We start from the raw sequence: 24,825 nt of genomic DNA on the forward strand, positions 1-24,825 counted from the left end.
CTACTCTGTCATGTTGAGTGATATAAGTCTTATGCAGACAACCACACAGTTGAGAATTCATGGATGCAGTACCCCCGACATGTCTAGAACTCTTTCTCACAGCAACTTTTTTGGTTCTGTCTCTACAAGCTTGTAGAGGTCCCAACCAGGGTTGTGCATCTCAGTCACATGCTTTCTACATTTTGACCAGATATAAATCTCTGTAGCATCCTCTATCTGCTCAGAAGAAGCTTCTTTGGTGTAGGATAAGAGATATACTTCTCTAAAGATACAGATTTAGAACAGTGGAAGCTACATTTATTTAGAAAACCATCAGCGTGTTCCCCTCTAGGGTCCCTGCTCCTTCCATGGTTCTTAGCTGGGTTTACAGCAGTGGGCACATCTTCTCTCCTACTCAGTAGGCCTTAAGTCCAATCAGATGGCCTGGATGGCCGCTGGCTTACCTCCAGGATCTAAGTGGCACCACTGCACTGCTGTGGCAGCCTGCCTGGCCAGAGGCTACTGTGCTCCACGGGCTTTGCAGCTAGGCACAACCTTTGCTTACTTTTCTCTCATGGCAACTTGCAGAGTACCTTAAAACTGTGGGAGTTAGACCTCAAGGAAGAGCCTTCAGGTCAGTACCAGCTTGATTCCTCAAGTCCTGTGGCAAAAATATGTGGTATCTTCAGCAACAGCCTTCAAGGTCTAGAAGGCAATCAGGGCAATGAAGCTAGCCTATATTGTTCTCCAGTTTCTTGAACACCCCTGATAAGCCATTACTCTCATTTCAGCTTTTATTGAAATAAAGGGTTTAGGTGATTTTGTAAGATACTGTTTAACATTTGGATAAAGTAACTCAAGTACATGTTTTGTTTGGACAGTGGTAGGGACTAAATGCAGAGTCATAAACTTGGTAAAGTAGCACTTTACCACTAAGCTACATCCTTAGCTGCAAACAGTTATAATATGCTATTGTTATTGGTAGGGTGGCTCAGCCTGGTAAGGACAAGGTATATCACAGGTTTAGACAGCCGTGCCCTCAAGTGAGATAAAAAGTGAGTAGTCATACTTTTACAGTGCCCATTTTAAACATAAGGTCACAACCTAAGGTCACAAAGCTAATATGTGAGAGGCACTTGTATGATATGATACCTGCAATGGCAGCTGAAGCAATTGACAACTACCAAATAGCAGTCTAGGTTAGAAGTTATGCAACTCCTCAACCACAATTCACTATCAAACCCCCTTCCCACCAAACTGTTGGCCACTGCTTTCTAAGTACTAATGAATCACTTGCATAATAAATACTAAATACTCTGTATCCAGCACTATTTTAGGTAGTAAAAGTATGTCCAGCTCAGCAGAGGTGTAAACACAAAGCCTGCCATTGTGCAGCCTATTGTACTCAATCACTGCCACAGCAACACTCCTGGCTCATTCATCTGGGCACAGGTTTTGGACACATCCTCTGTTCTGTCTTTTCTTCCACTGTTAATCAGATTCGCATGTCATTTTCCTTGATGTCCTTCATTTGTTTTTATCTCAGTTCTTCCTCTCAATTTCCAAAGGTCTTTCTCTAATTTCTCTTCTTTGACATCTGTCCAAATCTATATGTATTACAGTTACATACACATTTACTTTATTGTCTTTAGAATAAAAACTTGCTTGCCAGATAAGACCTTTGGTATTAACCAACTTTGCTCTTCTAAAAGTTGAAGAGAAAAATGGACAGGAACAGAACAGGGATTACAAAGTAGATGGCTTCTTTTTTAAAGGACAATAGTATCACTCCATAACCCTGAGGAGCACACAGAGAAAGGCAGAGTATTGATGTAATTCATCCTTGTTTTCATTGCCTTTATGATGTAGCATACAGAAATAGTTCAGCTCTACAATCAAGCACGTAGACTTTGTTTTGCAGCATTTTAAAGCTACTCCTCTACTTCCTTCTGGCTTGGAAGAATGCTGTCACTCTGACCTGCCGCCTTCTGCAAACAGTGTCCTTCGAACTATTGCTTAATTGATTTGAGACTCCACCATTTGACATAGCCCAAAATGGCTTTGAAAAATGTAGTCAAGGCTCAATTTAAACTCTTTTAAAGTTTTTACTTCTTAATTATTTGTATAGGTGTGTGTCTCTGTGCGGGAATGTACACTTGAGTACAGGTGCTGGCTGACAAAAGCTAAAGGAAAGTGTCAGATCCCCTGGAGCTGAAGTAACAGGCAGTAGTGGTCCACTCAACATGGCTGCTGGGGACCAGAGAGCCATATACTTAAGCACTGAGCCGACCACCCTCTCACCGTGAACCCTTACTCCATCTGAATCCATCTACCAAGTGCTAGGATTATAAGCATGCATCATCATGCCCAGACTGTTTTGGTCTTTTTTTCTTTTTTGGAGAGGAAAGAGTTAATTTCATCTTATATCTTACACAGCATTATGAATGGTAGCCAGGACAGGAAATCAAACATGAACTTGGAAGCAGGCACTGAAGAAGAGGTCATGAAGGAATAGAATTACTACTATCTTGTGCAGACTGATTTCTGATTCCAGCTGTTTAGGGATGGCACTTGCAATAGTAAATCATCAGTCAAGAAAATACTCAATGATCTTTTGCCTACTAGACAACCTGATGGAGACATTTTCTCAACTGATGTTTACTTTTTCAGTTTGACTCCTGTTAGACTATATTTGATTTAAAAAAAAAAAAGAATAAAAGAACAAAAGAAAATAGAAAGGAAGGAAGGAAGGAAGGAAGGAAGGAAGGAAGGAAGGAAGGAAGGAAGGAAGGAAGGAAGGAAGGATTGATTTTCTGAAAGAACCAGCTCCCGATTTTGTTGATTCTTTGTATAGTTCTTTTTGTTTCTACTTGGTTGATTTCAGCCCTGAGTCTGATTATTTTCTGCTGTCTTGGGTGTATTTGCTTCTTTTTGTTCTAGAGCTTTCAGGTGTGCTTCTTTTTGGAGGCACTCAGAGCTATGAGTTTTCCTCTTAGTACAGCTTTCAATGTGTCCCATAAGTTTGGGTATGTTGTACATTCATTTTCATTAAGTTCTAAAGTCTTTATTTCGTCCTTGAACAAGTTATTATTGAGTAGAGCATTGTCCAGCTTCCATGTGTATGTGGGCTTTCTGTTGCTTTTGTTGTTACTGAAAACCAGCCTTAGACCATGGTGATCTGATAGGATGCATGAGATTATTTCAATTTTCTTGTATCTGTTGAGGCCTGTTTTGTGATCAGTTTTGGAGAAGGTACCATGAGGTGCCGAGAAGAAGATATATTCTTTTGTTTTAGGATAAAATATTCTATAAATATCTGTTAAGTCTATTTGGCCCATCACATCTGTTGGTTTCACTGTGTCTCTGTTTAGTTTCTGTTGCCATGATCTGTCCATTGATGAGAGTGGGTTGTTGAAGTCTCCCACTATTATTGTGTGAGGCGCAATGTGTGCTTTGAGCTTTAGTAAAGTTTCTTTTATGAATATGGGTGCCCTTGCATTTGGAGCATAGATGTTCAGAATTGAGAGTTCTTGGTAGATTTTTCCTTTGATGAGGATGAAGTGTCCTTCCTATCTTTTTTGATAACTTTTGATTGAAAGTTGATTTTGATATTCGAATGGCTACTCCAGTTTGTTTCTTGGGACCATTTACTTGGAAAATTGTTTTCTAGCTCTTTTCTCTGAGGCAGTATCTGCCTTTGACACTGAGGTGTGTTTCCTGTATGCAGCAAAATGCTGTGTCCTGTTTATATATCTAGTCTGTTAGTCTATGTCTTTTTATTGGGGAATTGAGTCCATTGATGTTAAGAGATATTAAGGAATAGTGATTGTTGCTGTTATTTTTTGTTGTTAGAGGTGGAATTATGTTTGTGTGGCTATCTTCTTTTAAGTTTGTTGAAAAATTACTTTCTTGCTTTTTCTAGGGTGTAGTTTCCCTCCTTGTGCTGTTTTCCACCTATTATCTTTTGTAGGGCTGGATTTGTGGAAAGATATTGTGTAAATTTGTTTTTATCATGGAATATCTTGGTTTCTCCATCTATGATAATTGAGAGTTTTGCTGGGTATAGTAGTCTGGGTTGGCATTTGTGTTCTCTTAGGGTCTGTAAGACATCTGCCCAGAAGTCTGGTGTAATTCTGATAGGGCTGTCTTTATATGTTACTTGACCTTTTCCCTTATTGTTTTTAATAGTCTTTGTTTTGTGAATTTGGTGTTTTGACTTTTTTGTGACGGGAGGAATTTCTTTTCTGGTCCAGTCTATTTGGAGTTCTGTAGATCTCTTGTATGTTTATGGGCATCTCTTTCTTTAGGTTAGGGAAATTTTCTTCTATACTTTGGCAAAGATATTTACTGGCCCTTTAAGTTGTGAATCTTCACTCTCTTTTATACCTGTTATCCTTAGTTTTAGTCTTCTCATTGAGTCCTGGATTTCCTGGATGTTTGGGTTAGGAACTTTTTGCATTTTGCATTTCGTTGACTGTTGTGTCAATGTTTTCTATGGTATCTTTTGCACCTGAAAATCTCTTGTATCTCTTGTATTCTGTTGGTGATGCTTGCATCTATGACTCCTGATCTCTTTCCTAGGTTTTCTATCTCCAGGGTTGTCTCTCTTTGTGATTTCTTTATTGTTTCTATTTCCACTTTTAGATCCTGGAAGGTTTTGTTCAATTCCTTCACTGGTTTTGTTTTGTTTTCCTGTAATTCTTTAAGGGATTTTTTGTGTTTCTTCTTTAAGAACTTCTACCTGTTTATCTGTCTTCTCTTGTATTTCTTTAAGGGAGTTATTTATGTCCTTCTTAATGTCCTCTATGTTATTTATGTCCTCTATCATCATCATGAGATGTGACTTTAAATCAGAGTCTTGCTTTTCTGGTGTGTTGGGGTATCCAGGGTGCCCTGTGGTGGGATAACTGGGTTCTGATGATGCTAAGTAGCCTTGGTTTCTTTTGCTTATATTCTTGCCCTTGCCTCTCGCCATCTGGATATCTCTGGTGTTAGCTGGTCTTGCTATCTGACTGTGTGTCAGTACTCCTGGGAGACCAGTTCTCTCCAGGATGAATTTGGGTATGGAGAGCTGTGGCACAGCGTTTACTCTGGGGTGCAGATGGAAACCTGAAGAGTCCTGTCCCAGGCTGTTCCATAGCCTCTGTGTCCTGATGACTCTGGCTGGTCCCTCTTGGGCCAGGAATTTGAACAGAAGTGGTGGTGTTACCTGTGCTCACAGGTATGCCAGCACTCCTGGGAGACCAGCTCTCTTTCAGCGATATTTGGGTATGGAGCACTGCGGCACAAGATCAGCCCCAGCTTGAGTTTTTTAAAAATAAATCTTTTATTATTAGATAATGACAGAGTATAATACCTAGCATTTTAGTGTTGGCATATATTGCTATCTTACATTTAGTTTTAGAACTTTCTTGATTTTGAGATGAGACAAATGATTTTTCAATTAAATCTTGAAATAGCCCATTTTTGTGACTCTCAATCAAAAATCAAATTTGTTTTACTTTGCTTCTTATGAAGGCACTGTTGAAAGTATAGTACAAGCATCACTGAATGATGGTAATGCGTGTACTATCCACCTCCTCTACTGAAACACAAGCAGGTTAGAGCAGTCTCTCACTCATGACTGCCTAGTGAAGAAGGATGCTCATACTCCCTGCACTGCCCACTACATCAGCAGGGCAGGGTGTGGGAGTGCTTCAGACTCAGAATGACTAATGTTGGTATTAGGATAATGCTGGTCCTATAAAATGATTTAGAAAGTAGCAGAAAGTAACATACTTTCTGGTAAATACTATAGAGACATGGTAAGTTATTAGCTGCAAATTGCTGACCACTGGATACCAGATCCTGATTTTGTTTTTTAGTACTGGGCCCTTTGATATCCTTTATATTCCTTTGGATCTTTATCCTGGGATAGTTAAGATATCTTCAAACATTTGATCTTTTCAAGTCTCACTTGTATACCTGCTAGAATCAGAAGAGCATTTAGTCTACAGCTAACTCAATGAATTGTGCGTTAAGGGATTACAATGGTAAATTTGGACCAGTTCCATGCTGGGTCTATGTATTGTTTTGTCTGGACCATTTTCGTTCCTTCTCTGTCTTTGTATAGATTCCTCATACAGCGGCACTAACTAGTAATCAAGTAAATACTCAGGAGTTACTGTACAAAGTACTAGTATGTCTGTCAAGTCCAATGTCATGGCCTCTCCCAGTTTTAAACTCCAATTCCTCAACTCAGAGCAATGACTATATATGCAGCTTCAGCATTTATCCTTATGAAGTTTTCAGACTTACAGCCAAATATGAGAAAGAATAACATTTTTTCATATAAATAAAGATATCTTCTTCTATATTTATTGTGTGAATTCATCTGCAAATGATGATATATGAATTCTTCAAGTCCTCATTAAGGAGAAAAAAACTTTAAAAACTTCCAAAGAGGGATAAAGAGATGGCACAGTGGATAAAAACATTTGTTGCTCTTCCAGAGGACATGAGTTGAGTCCCTAGCCCCCATTGGCAGCCCTCAACTATCTGTTAACTCCAGTTCCAAGGTATCCAACACCCTATGCTGGCTTCTGTAGGCACCAGGTACGGATGTGGAACACATACATACATGCAGGTAAAACACTCATACATATAAATGCGTAATCTAAAAAAAAGTCCTAAATAATTCTGCCAAAAATGAACAAACTAAGAAATAGTTAGTTTGCTTTTATCTGTATGGGTTGAAAGTACATGATCATATAAGTCTTTAATTGATGCAGAAAAATTCAATTACAGTCAAATGTTAGAAATATGTATTAAGTTCAATTCTAGGACAGTGAAATAAGGCAAATTATTCCAATAAAGCAGGTCTCACAATTATTTTTGGTTTCTCATTACATTGAATTTTTTTTTCAGCCAGGCGGTGGTGGCATGCTCCATTAATCCCAGCACTTGGGTGCAGGCAAAGGCAGGTAAACCTCTGAGTTAGAGGCTAGCCTAGTCCTCAGAGCAGGTTCCAGGACAGCCAGGCCTACTAAAAGAAACTGTATCTTGCAGGTTAGGGAGTTCTATCCACGATATAACAGTATTATATCTTTTTAAAAACTATTATGTGGGAGCCTGGAGAACTTTCTCAGCAATTAAGAGCACATGCTGCTCAGACCGCTTTCCAATCTTATCCCCACGTGGCAGTTCACAATTGTCTGTGATTCCAGTTCCAGGGGATCTGACACCCTTGCACAGACAAACATGAGGCAGAACACCAATATAAATAAAATAAAATAAAATAAAATAAAATAAAATAAAAAAGAACTAGTGTGTGTGGGGGGGGGGTGAAGGGGAGGGGGAGGGGGAAATGGAGAGGGAGAGAGGGAGAGAGGGAGAGAGGGAGAGGGGGAGAGGGAGAGGGAGAGGGAGAGGGAGAGGGAGAGTTACTGAAAACATACTACATTGCTACAAACTGACAATTACTCTTAAGGAAGTCATGATTTTCAGAAGCATTACATCAATGTTAATGGCTGCTGCCTGATCAGGATGCTGATTGCTAACGGTTAGCGGCTGTGGTAATGTCTTGAATGAGGCAATAATGAAGTTTGCCACATCAATTGACTCCTTTCATGAAAGCCATTTCTGTATCATATGCTATGTTATTCGGCAGTCTTACTTACAGTAGGACTTTCAAGGTTTGAGTCAATCTCCCATAGCCCGCCATTTCTGTATCATATGCTATGTTATTCCGCAGTCTTACTTACAGAAGGACTTTCAAGGTTTGAGTCAATCTCCCATAGCCCGCCACTGCTTCACCAACTAAGTTGATACAATACTGTAAACCCTGTATTGACATGAGACCCACTCCATTTCCAGAACCACGTGCTTGGGCTGAAATTGTGGCTCAGTAGCAGTGTTAATCTACTCTGCAAGAGGTTCAATCCCTACCACAGAGGGGCAGGGACCATCTTTACTTATCCGTAAAAAGTAACTCTTCTGCTACTCAAGTTTTATTGTAAAACAGCAAAAACTAAACCACACCTTCCTGTTCCACTTTGAGCGCTCTTACTACTTACAGCACCTCTGCAGTTACTATGCCCACGAGTCCTGAGACACTCAAAGTCATCCATGAGGACTGGAATCAACTCCTCACAAACGCTTGTTCATGTTCTTATTTTAATCTCCTCCTATGAATCACAAATGTTCTTACTGGCACTCAAATGAAGAATTATTTCCATAAGGTTTCTGATTTAGTCTACCCAGATTCAGAGGCATTATCTATGGAATTATAGTGTTGTGAAGTATATTTCTTAAATAATATGGCTCTAAAATCAAAACCAATCCTTATTCCATAGGCATAGGTTAATAATAGATATTGATTAACATGGGTCTTATTAAGCTATAAAAAGGAATCCTTTTATATAAGAAGTAGGTCTCAACAACAAGCTTAACATATTCAGTAAATCATGTCATAAACTGGTATATTGCCATCTAGGTTTCACTGTTCCCTTACAGGGCACAGGCAGAACAGATTTCAGTCTAATCCTTAAGGACCTTAGAATTTTCAGAACAGGAAATGAATATTGGCTTCCACTTAACTTCCCCAGCTTCATCTGCCCTAAACTAGAAGAAAGTAGGTTTGTTCTTTGATGACAGGCACTGACTTCTCTTTAAAGTGCTAACTAACATCTTCATCCAACAGAAAGATGCTTCACTTACATCCAAGTCCATTGTTTATTGTAGCCACCATCATCATTTAGCTGGCTAGGGCTTCTAAACACCTTGCTGCAGTACACATCCACACTCGTTGCTTCACCCTCAACTGTTATGTTACAAAGTCTCCTTCTTTAAACCAATCTATCTATCGATCTATTGATCTATCGACAAGAATCTCACCTTGTAGTCCTGGTTGACCAGGTTGGCCTTCAACTCAGAGAACTGCTTGTCTCTCCCTCCAGAGTCTCCCCTTAAATTGTGTACACACACACACACACACACACACACACACCTACCTATTTTTAAAGATGTATTTATGTATGTATGACTATTCTATTGGCGTGTACACTTGTGTGCCTGAAGAGGGCATCAGTTCTCATTATAGATGGTGTGAGCCAGCATGTGGTTTCTGGGAGTTGAAGGCAGGTCCTCTGGAAGAACAGTTAGTAGTTTCACCACTGAGCCATCTCTACAGGCCCCATTCCTTAAATCTTATAAACCAAACTCTACTAGCTTCAAAATGTTTTTCGGTAGCTTATTAACATCTACAGTTTAGATTTGCAATGCACCCCCCTCAGACAAATGTGTGAAAGACTTACTCCCCACTTTAGAGTTATTGGGAGTTAGTAAACCTTTTCAGATGGAGGTGAGCTAAGTGGACTTCCAATCATGGGAATTTGCCTTCAGACCTCTCTCTTCCTCTTTCCTACTACCCATGAAGCGTACCAGTTATTCTGCCTGGGTTGCCTCCAAAATAATGTGTTGACTATAGGCTTAAAACAAAGAAACTAACCAATCGCAAACTGAAGTCTCCAAAAACGTTTAGCCAAAATAATGCTTTTCTTTTTATAAATGGATTAATCTCAGGAATTGTTAACACTAGAAAGACAACTAACACACATACCTTTTTCAGCCTTCATAAAATTGAGAAGAGTTAGGTCTAAATTATTCTTTGACTTAAGAGAATGTCCCAGCCATCTGATCATCTATCCAGGAAACTAAACCTCTTTCTACATGAGCTGTTTCACTTTCTTATCATTCATGTGTGTGTTCACTAGAGTAGGATTTTTAAATTCCCTCAAGAGCCTTTCCTTTACTAACTACTGCAGTACTACAGCTAAAATCTGGCTAACTGTTGGCACAAGCAGTCCAGCTTTGGACTATCTTGGGTTTTAACACACTTTCTCTGGTAAGACTTAAAATTTTCTGACTTTTGGATTAAGGTTCCCTTGAATACTTAGAAAGCTTCTATAAAGTATTAACTGGCCTAATTTTATTATCATTGTGGCTAAGGTGACCTGGAGACCCACAGTATTTAGACTCTACAACTTTTTTTGTTACATTCCATCTCTTACATAAGCAGATCATAGCACAGATCACAATAGCAGATATAATACTGAGAAGGTCTGAAACCATGTAAGACTTGCCACATGTTACCGTTATTCTGAGCGACACAAACAGGAAGCAGCACGCGCTGTTGGCAAACTTACTAATACAGGATGGCCTCTAACTTCAATCTGTGTTATAAAACAGTCATGGCAGCAAAGTGCGTAAGTACAGTTTAACAATAGATGCCTGAATTTTACTATGAATTCATATATTTGTAATCAGTCTAAATTGTAAATAGGAGGGTGGCAGAGGTAAAATCCACTTTGAAACTCTGAAATTACATTTGTTATTCCTATCAACTCTAATTGAAATTATTATCTGCTGTCTCATTACCCACAGCTTCCTCATCAACTTTACTGTCTACGGTCCCACATTTGTGAACAGTAACTGAAGTGAGTGAATAGTGGAGAGTGAGTGATGAATGGGGCCTGGGAGAGCAGAGTCTTACTGTTATGGACTCTATAACAACCCCTTAAAACATCTACATTTTCAAAATTATTTGGTCTTTTATAAGAGAAAAATATAGTAGTAATAAGAGTTTTAGATCAAGAACGCCAACAAAACTAACAAAATCAGGAGACTGAAGAGGACATAAAATTACCCTCAAGTAAACACACCAACTGATTCCAATAGCAAAATCTAACCTACAGCACCACCATGAAAACCTTAGCACTACTCAACTTACTAATCCTCCATCTCACATGGAAGTGGTTATCATTGTCATTTCCATTTTCACAACAGAATGTTTACAGGCCATTGAGTTCGCCATACTTACATATTTGAATGAAGCCTTTTACAATCACACACTATATCAATCAGCCCACCTCTTAATAAAAGTGAAGACATGGGATAGGCACTAATCAAGAGTGATAACCTCGAATCACTGATAATTTCAAATTTAAAACTCTAAAATGTGAGCTGAGATATAAAAGTTAGGATATCTACATTCTACTGTTAAGCTAGCTGATTCCTGTGAAATTTTTGACAAATCTTGTGCCTCTGCTTCCTAAATTTCCAATGAGTTAGTCTTTTGTTATCTTGCTATTAAAATGAAAATGAAATTATTCCTAAATAAAACTCTAGGAGAAAAATAAATAGCTAAATGTGAAACCCATTTTAAATATCCATAATGTTCAAGGACTATCGTGTTAAGAAAACTCAAATGATCAAGAATCTAGTTTCTTATTTATTTAACAACCTAGAAACTGCTCACTGATAAAAAATAAATCAGTCTAAGCCAAATATTGTTGTCTTAGCTTTTTTATATGCCTAAAACATTACAAATATTTGGTAACAACCAAAGGAAGGTACAAATGTTTTAATTCCAAATAAACACAATGATATCAAGTATGTAGTTGCTATTTCTATATAGCATGTAGCGCACTGCTACAAATATCAGCCTAGTTTTATGAATGTTAGAATAGAATTCTATTTGTCCCCTTGTATAATAATAGAAAAAACAACCATCAAAGAGTAAGCTAGAGAATGAAGGGCAAACAGTTTCAGCAGAAGTAGAAGACAAACTGCAGAGTACGGCTACTGCGGAAAGCCACAGAGGAACGTGGACTGCGTGCGTGGGAGCCAGCGCCCAGTCCTAGACGTCCAAGGACAGGGAGGGGCTGATGCTCTACCGCAGCACCAACAGCACGAAGGCTTGGACTAGAGCTGCCTAGTTTAGTCCCAAATACAGAGAACAATACTAAATAAGGACTCACGTAAGTAACATGTATGGAGAAAATTCTATCTCCGTAGCTATGAACAACATGAGACTGTGTGATAAATCCGTCTCCACTGGCTAGGGCAGAATAAAACAGAAATTAAATAAATAGCCAAAGGAAAATACTCATAAGAAATTGCTGACAAACAAAAAAAGAAAACAAATACTTCACTAATCAAATATAATTATACAACCAATTCTAATTTGGAATTTTATACACACACACATACACACATACAACCATAAAATTTTATTCACTAGAACAATCTCTGACAACTAATTACATACCTCTGACTTGTGTTTCATTTTTTCTTCTTCTGAAATACGAGTAAACTCCTCTTTCTGGTGTTCAAACTCTGACTTGAGAAATGTCTGCTCATAGCGAAGCTTGTTGTACTCAGCTCTGTATCTTTCCACTTCCTAAATTACAAAGAGATTGCAGAGCAGGACAAACTTGTAAGTCAAACATGTACTCTCTAAAGATAACCGTACAGTATAATTCTTACTTGTATTAACAACCAATCTGAAGGAATAAGCTCAACAGAAATGCAAATGAGAGCAAGGGTACTAAGTTCAGCAGTTACAAAACTTCCTGCTCAGGGCTTCCGAACCCCAGAACCAATGTTAATGTGTGGTGGCCCTGGTGGCCTGCTACTAACTGCAGTTACTGGGAGGGAGGGAGGGAGAAGACACAGGGAGCACATTAGCCAGACTACCTCAATCAGTAAATGTTGGGTTCAAATAAAAGAACCTGCCTCATGACTGAGGTAAAGTGTAATGGACTCCTGACATCAACTTTGGTCTCCACACATGCACTTAAAAATGTGCCAACACCCACATGCAAGGGCACACACACATACACACACACACACACACACACACACACACACACACACGAGTACTTTTACTCATGAAAAAGGAAAAGGAATAATGAAACAGATTAGTACCCTCCTTGAAATGTACCAATAAAATTACCATTCAAGTAATTTGTCTCCACTGATTCTCACTGTAATAATAAACGTATAACATCAAAATCATAACCTCTTTACTTAAACATTAATTAAGAATGTGGCATGTCTTTCAAAATACAAGTATAGCAAAATATAAGGGACCCCTCTCTAAAAGTCAGACAAGATAAACTCAAAGTAGAACAAAAGGTTATTTGAATACTTTGTATACTAACTTAAGGTTTGATAAACTATTGCAATAGTTGAACTCAAATATATTAGCCTGAAGAACTAACCATTCCAACTCTCCTGACTTAGCAGAAACACCTAAGGTGTTCTAATGTTGCCACCCAACCATCTAAAAAAGCTACTAACACTCTGAATACTCAACAAGAAACTTAGGCAGCACAGTAGTCTGGTATGGAAGATTCTATTTCAGTAAGTGCCAGGAAACTAAGCAATAATGAAAGTCAGACTCCTAAAATAATACGATTTAATAATTTTCTAACTGAAAGATTTCTAAGCCAATTTATAAGCTGAGAAAATGGGGCGCTAAGGTTATATGAAACACACACTATGACTTTAAAACTACTAGCATTTAACTTGATTATCTTTGATATTGCTGATTTCATTTACAAAAAAAATCAATCTATAGCCAAAGCATAATAGATAATAAAACTGATATATTGCTGCTAAAGGCATATTTGAAAACTCGGGTTTATCAGTGAATAAATCTTACAAAAGAGGATTACCAAGCATTCCCACACAATGGCAGTATTTTAGACTACTCCAATCTCCTACAGGGGTTCATTTTGAAGGGAGCAGTAATAATTTATATATGTTAAGACTTGATATATGTTTTTAAAGTTAGCATATAAAATGTCTAGGCCAGTACCTAGGTTCACTTCTCTGCATTCTTTTGCTTTCACTTTTATCACACATTTAGTAATAATAAGAAATCTTGTCTCAACCCAAAGTAAAAACAAGTACTTTCTTTTTGAGACTGTGTGATCACTAAAACTGATTGTCCACTTGACAGATCTAGAATCATCTAGGAGAAATGCCTCCGAGACATCTCTGAAGGATCACATAGAGAGATGTGGTTAGCCTCTATGAGTACCTGGGAGGAACTAGCCAACTGAGGGTAACGGAGGAGGGAAGACCCACCGTACTGGAGGGGAGCACCACTTGGTGTGCTGGAGCGCCTCTGTGAGTGCCTGGGAGGGACTAGCCAACTAAGGGTAACGGGGGAGGGAAGACCCACCGTACGGGAGGGGAGCACCACTCAGTGTGCTGGAGCGCCTCTGTAAGTGCCTGGGAAAGACTAGCCAACTAAGGGTAACAGGGGAGGGAAAACCCACCGTATGGGAGGGGAGCACCACTCGGTGTGCTGGAGCACTGGGCCAAAGAAAAGGAGAGAGGAGGTGAGCTCGAGTAGTCATGGCCCTCTGCCTCACAGTTGCAGGTAAGGCCAACTGCCTCATGATCCTGCTACCATGCCTTCCCACCAACTGTAAGCCAAAACAAACTGTTCCTTCCATACAGTGTTTTTGTCAGAGTATTTTATCAAAGCAACAGGGAACATAACAAATCCAGTTTATGTGTATCCATCTTTTCATTTAACAAATATCATCTCACCTATTGTATGTTAGGAACTGTTCTTAGAAACTTGTCAACAAAAAACAAGTTATTACTCCCATGCAACTTCCATTCTGGAAGTACTAAACAAAAGTCACAATAATTAAGCAAAATAACACATTAGAAGCTAACATGTACTAGAGCAAAGCTAGAGAGCTAAGTAAACTCTAAAAGCTGAAGTAGTGGCAGGAGAGCAGGCTGGACTATTGAGTGGAGAATGGCACTAGAAGCAGTCAAAGGCTTAGTGATAGTGATACTTGGGGAGGATCTGAAAGAGATCAAAGAGTCAGCCAAAAGATCTAAAAACATTATTCAAAGCAGATATGGCATTAAAGCAATGACTCTTGAATTCACCACTTCATCAACACCAAGCAAACATCAGGAGAGCAACCTAGACGGGAGAAGAGAGAACAGGGAGATAATGGAGTCCACTGTAGGGACTGCCATGCAGAGGGCTGGGTAAATGAAGGATGCTTTCTGTGGAGACAGGAGGATGAATGAATGCAGTTCTTCCCTTCATTACTTACTTCATCAAGAGTCCGAAAACGTTCTCGCATTGGAGCTTCTAATTCTTGTTGTAGTTGGGCTTTCACCAGTTCCAATTTTTGTGGTGTTAATATCTAATATATACAGAAATATAAACACTTATAAATACACAAATGAAGAATTCTCCCCCCTTCAAGGTCTCTTCTATAACATGTATTAGTTACAGACATTTTTGCATTGTGGTTAATTTTTATAATCATTAAATATGACTTATCAGGCTAGGGGAATAGCCCAGTTAATGTACCTGTCACATATGCCATGGGTACAGTAAGCTACCATAACTGCAGACTCAGAAGGTGGAGACAAAGGATCCCTAGAGCAGGCTGACTAGCAAGACTAGCCTTGGTCAGCCAACTCTGACCAACTCTTGGGTTTCACCGAGATCTCATCCCAGTGAATAACGTGCAAAAGCAGTTGAAGCTGAGTCTCAATGTGACGCTCCAGCCTCCATGTTTACTGGCATACATATGCATGCACACGTTACAGGTATGTACAAATATGCACACACACATACACACAGTGTATGAAAGGAAAAAAATATACACAATCAATCTCTGAAACAATATTCTAAGAATCTCAATCTTAATATCAGAGATAGCAAAAAATCCCAGTAACATGACTAATGAAAACTCAATGACAAGTTTTATACTGGATAGTGGTGGCACACATCTTTAATTCAGGCACTTGGGAGGCAGAGGAAGGTGGATATCCCAGTTCAAGGCCAGCCCAGTCTACAGAGTGAGTTCCAGGACAATTATAGCTACACAGAGAAACCCTGTCTCAAAAGAAAAATGATAATTGTTATTTTGACCAGAAAAACTAATTGTGGCTCTATTTTGTCATGCTTTCTTACAGAACTCACTTCGGTGAGTAATTAATATTTATGAAAGCAACATATGGGCAGACTCCTGTCGCGAAGATTCATCATTATTTTCCAAACACCTTCCATCAATGCCTACCATATAGGAACTATTGAAGTCCTGTTTTGTGAATCAATGAAAAGAACAAATGAGCAAATGCTAGCTAGAAAAATAATATAGCTCCTATTTATATGAGTTTCTTTGAAAACATGAATAATGTTCAGTTTCATTCATTTATTCAATATTCCATAGTTGCTCAAAATATACTCTACTAAATGAAAGTCTTCTAAATATAAAATATTATGTAATGTATGATAATTTACATACCAATATGTTCTGAGTATCTTATATGCAGGGAGTTAGCCAAACCCACAAAACCCCACAAAGCAGCTGCAGGGAAGCACACAAGTAACCTAAACAACTTTCTAATGGTTGAGAAGACTCAAATGAAGCACACATCTTTTCATAATAAATTCAAATTATGGTATGATAAATAAATCATACACACAAGTAATAATAAAGTAACAAACAAAAGCTATTAAAACGTAAAAACAAAGATATTCAGATAGAAAAAATGGATATACACACACAAAATAAAAAACCAAAATTAATAGAATCTCAGTAAGATAGAAAAGAATGTTAAATACCATTAAAGAATAACTTAGATCTTCAAGAGGTCAAAGTGACAAAAATATTTAGATATAACAGTCCTAAATTTTGTTTGATACCTCAGACTTCTTGGGGATCCTCTGGTTTGAGGAAAAAGAGAAGAAATATATTCTCTCTTGACAAGATCCTTTCTGTGATTATTTTATTCTTTCATTCGATCTGAGATCTTAAGATGCAGTTGCAATTGGTCAATACATATTTCTGGTAAGCATCCAGTCTCTTTTCTTTTGTTCAAGAGTTCTTCCTTCAATTAATCTCATATATTTCACCTTTTACCACAGCAATAAAAGACAAGTGGAACAGTCTATATTCTACTTTTAGAGCTCTGTATGTTAGGGTGGGGTATTCACCTTGTTGTGAGGTACATGTACATGTATGTGGAAGTATGCGTCTTCCCGTCTTCCTTAATCTCTTCTCTGCCTTTCTAAAGAAAGGACTCCTCCTCCCAGAACCTGTAGCTAACTAATGTCACTAGGGAGCTTCAGGGCCCAACCTGTCTCTGTCTCCCACATAACCACAGCCCTACTGCCCAGGATTGCAGGCAGGTACTGCCATGCCTAGAGACTTTGAAGGGGTAGGGACCAGAGCTCAGGGCTTGTTAGCAGGGCAGAAACTGTGCTGACTGAGGCAGATCTCCAGTGTCTAAACTCTTTAAGCTGATTATAAAATATAATTAGTCATTGTCATTTTTCTTACTAGTGTTACTATTTACCCCACTAATAGTTTAATTCCCTCTTTAATTTTTAAATATTAGATAAACAGTAAAAAAAAATTAGAGTTATGAAATAGCAATGAAAATAATTTTATGGTTGGAGTCACCAGAGCATATGTAACTCTATTGAAAGTTGACAGCATTAGGAAGGTTGAGAACCACTGCTCCAATCCATAAACATTGTAAGATAATACAGGTATGTAATTTTAAGTCTCTTATACCATTGTTACTCAAGCTGGATTTCATTATGACATTTAAATGCATGTGCTGGTATACTAGGACTTTAAAATCATTCCAGCCATATATCCACAGCTGTTACTTAACAAATCCGCAGGATTTACAGAACACACTTCACTAAACTTCATGCATACATAACACATTTAACAAGTAATCTCTTTGCCTTTACTTCCCAAGAACATATTCTTGCTGCCTTCTGGACCTTACAATCCAGACTATGACAATCTAATGATCATTTAAGCATTCCTAAACTGCTTTAAACTTTATGGTGAGCCTCAAAATTCTTATCCTTACTGACTTTCCACTTCTTTATTTGAAGCATGCTACACTTGTAGCCAACTTTCAAGTACCAAAGCTTGAGTAACCCCTACGAAAGGTCATTTGACACCCAAAGGGGTTGTCATCCCCAGGTTGAGAACCAGCGTTAGAGAACTGAGCACAGCTAAGCTTATGTTCTCTATTTAATGCTGAGTGAATGCAGCTAAGACATAAATCTTGTCTGGGACAAGAAGCTCTCTTCTAGCTTAGTAGTTATTAGAATTCAGCTCTTATGCTAATAGGACTATGGCCTTCAGCACCTAAAAACCATCCATCCATCTCTCCACTGCTATTTTATATGGAAGTTTGCTTCTTCTAAGTCATCAGAACTTCTTTGCTATTCCTCACCCTTGGAGACTTTTTTAAGGTGTTATCTGATTAGTGAGATACTAAGGACCACTAAAAAAATCTGAAATTCAAAATACTCCAATGCTGTAGCTTATGTTCCAGATTTTAGAGCATTTTGAACTTTAGATTTTCAGATTAGAGATACTCAATCATTCAAGTCTGAAATATTGCAAAGGTTGAAGAATTCATTTATGTGAATACTTCTGGTTCTACACACTTCACACAAGGAATACTTAACCTGTGATAACAGCTAACAGATACAGATCACGTAAGTGTTACACATCAAAGCACTAATACTTTCTTTGCAACGTCTCACTTCATCTTTACAATTAACCTGGTTAGTTTTATTCCTGTTGACTGTTGATGCAGGAACATTCTTATGGGGTTGTTTGCTCTTGTTGTTGTTTTTGTTAATCTTTTACCCATGAAGGCCAATAGAGCAGGAAATGCTACAGAGACATTTTTTAACTGTTAAATATAAGATATATATTTTTAAAAATCACCTTTTATAAACCTCCACTAAAATATTTCTTGTGGACACAGTTTGACTTACTTAAGCTCTCTTAACATTATTTGTACAAATTAAAAACCATTAAAGTACCTAACTAAATCAATCTGTCCACATTCCTTTTGTGCACTTCTTTAGCTTATTGTGTATGTGTGTGTGCATGCACATGTAGATAGCTACATGTGAGTGCTGATGCCCACAGTATGCAGAGATGGAGTTAGAGGCAGTTGTGAGATGAACATGGATTCTGTTCATCAAACTCTACAAGAGCAGTAAGCACAGTAACAATACCTTTTTCTTTTCTTTTCTTTATTTTTGGTCAGATAAATATTACAATAAAACCAAGTATGTTTGTAAAATACAAACTTTTCTAGAAGAAATTACATTTGTCAGCAAATACTGACAAGCTATACTACTCAAGGATTTTTGGCAAGTTATAACATCCAAAGAATACACAAACAAGAAGATCACAGGAAGAATAGTATTTGATTTCAATATGAGGAATAAAATGTTTGACATATACTAATTTGTAAATAATAACGTATTACTTTTGAAAGCTAACTAGGGGCTGGAGAGATGGCTCAGTGGTTAAGGGAATGGCTGCTCTTCTGGAGGACTTAGTTTATTCCTAGTACGCACATGGTACTCACAAGCTTCTGTAACTCCAGTTCCAGGAGAGCTATACTAATCAGGGTTTTTATTGCTGTGATGGAAGACCATGACTGAAAGGATATTGAGAAGGAAAGGGTTTACTTGGCTTACAATGTCACATCACTGTTCATCATCAAAGGAAGTCAAGACAGGAACTCACACAGGGCTGGAACCCAAAGGCAAGGCCTGGTGCAGAGGCCGTGGAGCAGTGCCGTTGGTTCACTTGCTAACCCTGCTTTCTTACAGACCCCAGGACCACCAGCAGAGGCGCCACACCTACAATGCACTGAGTCTTAATCATTAAGTAAGGAAATGCCCTACAGTCATTGGAGACACTGAAAACATTCCATCCAAATGAAAATGCAATCATTTATGAGTATGCACTGGCACCAAGTACTTAGTAAAAATATAGACTATCTCATTAGGTCTTACAGCAAACAACACTGCTAGTTGTTACATACAACATCTCAAGTATGAGCTGAGGTGTTTTAGACAATGATCCTTGATGTTATATGGCCTGATGGTATGCACGCTGAAAACACTTGTATGGTCAGAACTAAGGTTAGAGTGAAGCCAGGCAATGTTAATACGGTAACCGCTGCCAAAAATACCTTAGATTCATTAATGTTTGATTTTGAATCATCTTTGGAAGCTGCCAATTCTTTCATGAAGTAGAAACTTTTGGTTTCTTTGGAAAGTCAGTTACATCAAAGGATGTTTTGCTGAAGCAGACACTGGTGAAAGGAAGTTCTGCTATAGCAGACACATGAAAAGACGTGTGAAGCAGGAACATAATTATGACTCCTCAGACAGTGGGAGCAAGAGCATTGGTTTGCTTTGCTCCGCCTTACTATTATTCCACTAACAACATACATGTACTAGTTCGCCTTACACTGCAGTGCTGAGCTCCGCTTGTGTTGACACCATTGAGAGAAACTCAGCAAAGAACTTCTGGAGGTGCTCTGGTGTCATCTTGCTACTTCTGCTGACTCAAGACAGAGTGGTATCTGCTGACAGACTCCCACAGTGAGGCAAGAGCACTGAGAGGGCATGTGGAGGAAGTTTAACTAGGACTCAGCATAGTGACGGCACCGGGCTTACACAGATGGCTTTGCAACGCATCTTGCTCTCACGTCTTCACTTTATTGAGAAAGACACAGCAGAGCACTCCTCCTGGTGTCCCTGCTGGTCCTGGCCATGTCTTCTAGGCCAGGCATGTTCAGCAGAGGCCTGGCTGTGTCTGCTAGGTCATACCACTGCCACTGATCGTGTCTGCTATCACAACTGACTGAGCTGGACTGATAATGTATTCGTGAAGGGTTTGCAAGTGGATCGAGCTGCTGCTGCTGCTGCTGCTGACCTGTGAACTGGACTGCTGATTTCCAGACAACGCAGATGGGATTTGCTCCAAAGAAGAATTTCTGAACAGGTCCACTTCCCTTGCACCCTAATAACCTTTCTTTTCCATTACCTCTGGTGGGTGGTAAATTAAAGGGGAGGTTAAAACATTAAGAACCATTATTAAAAGTATGTTTTGAAAAGTCCAAGCTACATTTTCATGACCCCCCATGTTACTTATGCAATTTAATATGAGGTCAGGGACTACAGTATAAGAAGTTATAGAGAAAATAAGAAAGACTGGATTATATCAGACACAGCAAGGAACCATCAAACATATTTACCAAAACTATTTATTTTCATTGATCTTACCAAAACTACTTATTTCCTTTAACCACGTGACTTTTATATAACTTCACATATAATTTCTTACCTGCAGTTTTATTTTTTCCATCTCCCTAACTTTCTCGAATATATCCCTCCGTAAGTCCTCAAAGAGCATTTGGAATTTTTCCTGGTTTGCCTGCTTTTCACTTGACACACGCTTAAGTTCATTTTGTAATTTTACATATTCTTCCTGCAACCTGATTTTAAAAAGAAAAAAAATCAATTTTAAATAGATATTTTACTTTCAAATTCACTGCTTCATATAAAGCCAACCAATAATACAGAAAAACAAGATATAAGACATTTCATTAAACTTTTAACTGTTTTTTCTTTGACAACTTTTATTGAATTATTAACACTGTAACTTCTGAAAACAATTTTATTTTAAAGAAGAAACCACATACACACATTTATTCACCTGGATATAGTTAATGTATATTTTGCTACTTTCAAAGTAAGACTACATTTACAACCCATTTAATACAACAGATTTGAACAAAGTAATTTATTTTTACTATATTCAGTATTAAATAATACACTGCAAAATAATAAAAATATACTGTGTATTTTAATCAGGGTTTCTATTTCTACACAAACATCATGACCAAGAAGCAAGTTGGGGAGGAAAGGCAAATGTAAGCTGCTTAGTCAGCTTACATTTCCTTACTGGCTTGTTACTTACTGGCTTGCTTTCCCTGACTTGCTCAGCCTGCTCTCTTATAGAACTCAAGATTACCATCACCCACAAGGGGCCCTCCCTGATCATCACTAATTGAGAAAAATGCCCCACAGCTGGATCTCATGGAGGCACTTCCCCAACTGAAGCTCCTTTCTCTGTGATAACTCCAGCCTGTGTCAAGTTGACACACAAAACCAGTCAGTACACTGTGTGTTTTAAAGCAAAGATGCAGCCAATACAACTCCAGTAACAAGTTTTCAAGCAGCAACCTCTCCACCCCTGCCCCGCCCCACCCCACCGCCTGCCCCAATACTTTATCTCTAATTGAAGTAATTTACCTTTTGTGTTCAATTTTGAGAGCCTGATAATTTTGTTTATGATGTTCACATCGTACCCTTTCATCAATTAGCATATTTTGGAACTCAGGTTCAGGATTCAGCCTGCTGTCTCCTCCAGGTGGGAATATGCTAGAAAATGTGTCCATATTTGTAAGGTGGCTGACATGTAAAGAATACGCTGTGGCTTTTGTATTGTTTTAGTTTTCTTCCAGGAAGTATTTCCAACTTCTTTCTTGCTAAATCCCAGGGGACCAAATCATACCTGCACAGAGAATCAACATAATTAATACTCAGTAACTTAAGCATCCTGTGGTTTTACATAATTGTTATCAATTATTTTCTTATCATTTTTATTGTTAAAATTCAGTTTTTAGATTTCTCTCTCTTCATAAAACAAATGCAAAAATAAAGATGAATCACAGGTTCATATTTTAAATTTGCTTCCATGCAGAAACTCTGTAACCATCAAGCTCCCATCTTTAGCCTTACTAAATAAGAATGACATTTTTCACTTTGAGTTATCTTTGATTCACAAATTAAGCTGTTTCTAAAAGTTAATGTGGAAACTGTTCAAGGCTAGATCCTAGTATAAGATATATACTCCAATAATTAAGAAGGAATGTATATAGAATTTGGAAAGTGTCTAGAGAAAAATGACAGTTTTCACAAAATGACTTTTAATAATAATCATGTCTGTAATTCATGCTGTAAAAGGTCTTCTGACACATGGAAAACTGTACTGGGGCAGTAGGTTCAAATGGGAAAAGTCAATCAGCACACAAATATTGAGGGTTTCTATGTGTGACACATACTTTTGCTAAGAACAAATCACTTCATCCATGCCCCCAATACTGATCCAGCATTAACTACTACTACAATAACTAAATGTCTACTGAATAAACAAGTTAAAAATGATGAGAAAGTGTTTTGCTATAAGAAAATAAAATTGAAATAACTATCCCTTTAACATCATTAATTTTTCTCCAGATCATTGTGTGTGTGTGTGTGTGTGTGTGTGTGTGTGTGTGTGAGAAAAATCAAAACCTCTTCTTGAATTCAGGTAAGAGATGAGGTCACAAAGTAAACCACGCATAAAACTGGAGAGGCTGATAGGAAAAGTCAGTAACAGTACACTAGAGCAGAAATGGACATGGAGGAGTGTTTCCAGGCAAAGACGGGAGGATCTCAAGTGCAAATAACCAACGCTGAAAGCCAGATGCAGGCAGTTGTCAAAATTTAAAAGCTCCAGGAGGATCCAGTTTTAGGCAGTTCTCATACTTTCTTGTGTTTTACCTCCTGAAACCAACTGAGTTCTCAAAATAAATATTAGAGGAAGGTGTTATGACAAAGAGAAGGGACACAGAAGCACTCTGAAATAGACAGTAGCATTCTACCTTCACAGCAAAGGAAAATCAGTTTAACTTGCAGCCCACTCTGTGGGGGCGTTAACAGAGCCTATGACCTCACAGAAGAACAGCAGTAAAATCTAGCACTCTCCAGCCATCCTCTCCCATATGAGGAACAATGCAGGAGACTGAATGTCACTCGCAACATTTCTAGCTTAGGAATATAGTTCATCAAAAGTCTGATGTGAATCATATAACTATAGAACTCTTTCCCCTTCCCCATCCTTATAAAGTATGTAACATAGCTTATAATAATGAAGTAACTTATATCATTGTAGTATTTACCTACACTAGAAATATTTGTTGTGTACTCATATACTTACACAGAAATGTGAATTCGTAACTCGGTCCTGGGGAAGTTGAAAGACAGACATCAAGAGCCTACTGTGAGTGCCACTATGATGCAGAATGTGTGATGGAGGGATAGGAAAGATGGAACGCAGGGAGACGGAAGAGAAAGAGAAGCCAGGGGGTTCATAGACTGTGGAAAGGAGAAACTGGACACTTGATGGCAGTGAGGAATAGGGAGATAAGAGGAGGTCATGGTGAGGTCTTGGTGCCAGCTGCCACCAAGGGGGGCACATCTGGGTCCATGGTCCTAATGTACTGCAGGTCTGTGTTGATGTCTGTGGCCAAGTTACCACCAAAAGCTAAGCAAATGTCTGGTCTGGACTGACGTCTGAGCCACTGTGCCCCTCCACTTGGCAGCCAGCACTCTCTAGAGAGCAGGCCCCACCCCTGCTGGCTGCAGCACTGGATGAGCATTGGGTGAGCTAGCCTAGGCATTGCTGGAGAACTCACCCTGCTGGGATGGAAACAGGAGAGCTAGGAGCTGACCTATTCAGCTACCTCCCAGGCACAGATCCAGGGTTTTCGGTTGGCCCACCCCAGCATCTACCCCATCTCTGATCTGCTGGAACACAAGAAAGGGCCAGTCCTGCACAGACAAAGCCGCAGGATATCTCCATGATACAAGGCAACAATAGGATATCCAGGAAGAGTAGCCAGTGAACATCTGCAAGTAAAGATGTGTAGACAAAAAGGTATACTGTGTGACATACTACAGCGTCCACAAAATGATTTATTTGATTTGATTTGATTTGATTTGATTTGATTTGATTTGGGGGGAGGTTGCAAGGGTGGAGAATACATTATGAAGGGACAGGGAAATGAGTAGGATGGGGTGATTGATGTAAAATTCACAAAAAATCAATAAAGTTTTTTTTTAAAACAGAAAATGTGCATTTTGCACATGTAGATATGCTCACATACTGAATAGAATGGATATTATACACCACTTTATTCAACCACAGAACATATATTCTTCTCAAGCTTACATGGAATATTCATTAAGAACCAAATTCTAGCTGGGCATAGAGGCTCACACCTTTAATCCCAGCATTCAGGAGGTAAAAGCAGGAGGATTACTGTGAGTTGGAGGCCAGCCTGATCTACATAGTGAGT

General features: G+C 38.6%; 1 protein-coding gene across 3 annotated transcripts in view; it reads right to left on the reverse strand.

The window, feature by feature from the left end:
* Cep83 (centrosomal protein 83) overlaps window positions 1–24,825 on the reverse strand; it is a 108,296-nt gene that overhangs the window by 57,750 nt on the left and 25,721 nt on the right. For all 3 annotated transcript variants that reach the window (XM_052165532.1, XM_052165533.1, XM_052165534.1), the window contains 4 exons: window positions 21,956–22,217; window positions 20,985–21,135; window positions 14,892–14,984; window positions 12,068–12,199 (listed from right to left, as the gene is read on the reverse strand). In XM_052165532.1, the coding sequence (XP_052021492.1) occupies window positions 12,068–12,199; window positions 14,892–14,984; window positions 20,985–21,135; window positions 21,956–22,101 (522 nt within the window). In that variant the 5' untranslated portion in view covers window positions 22,102–22,217. The remainder of the gene's footprint in view (window positions 1–12,067; window positions 12,200–14,891; window positions 14,985–20,984; window positions 21,136–21,955; window positions 22,218–24,825) is intronic.

This window comes from Apodemus sylvaticus, chromosome 20, assembly GCF_947179515.1.
Source record: "Apodemus sylvaticus chromosome 20, mApoSyl1.1, whole genome shotgun sequence".
In the NCBI taxonomy this organism is placed as follows: domain Eukaryota; kingdom Metazoa; phylum Chordata; class Mammalia; order Rodentia; family Muridae; genus Apodemus; species Apodemus sylvaticus.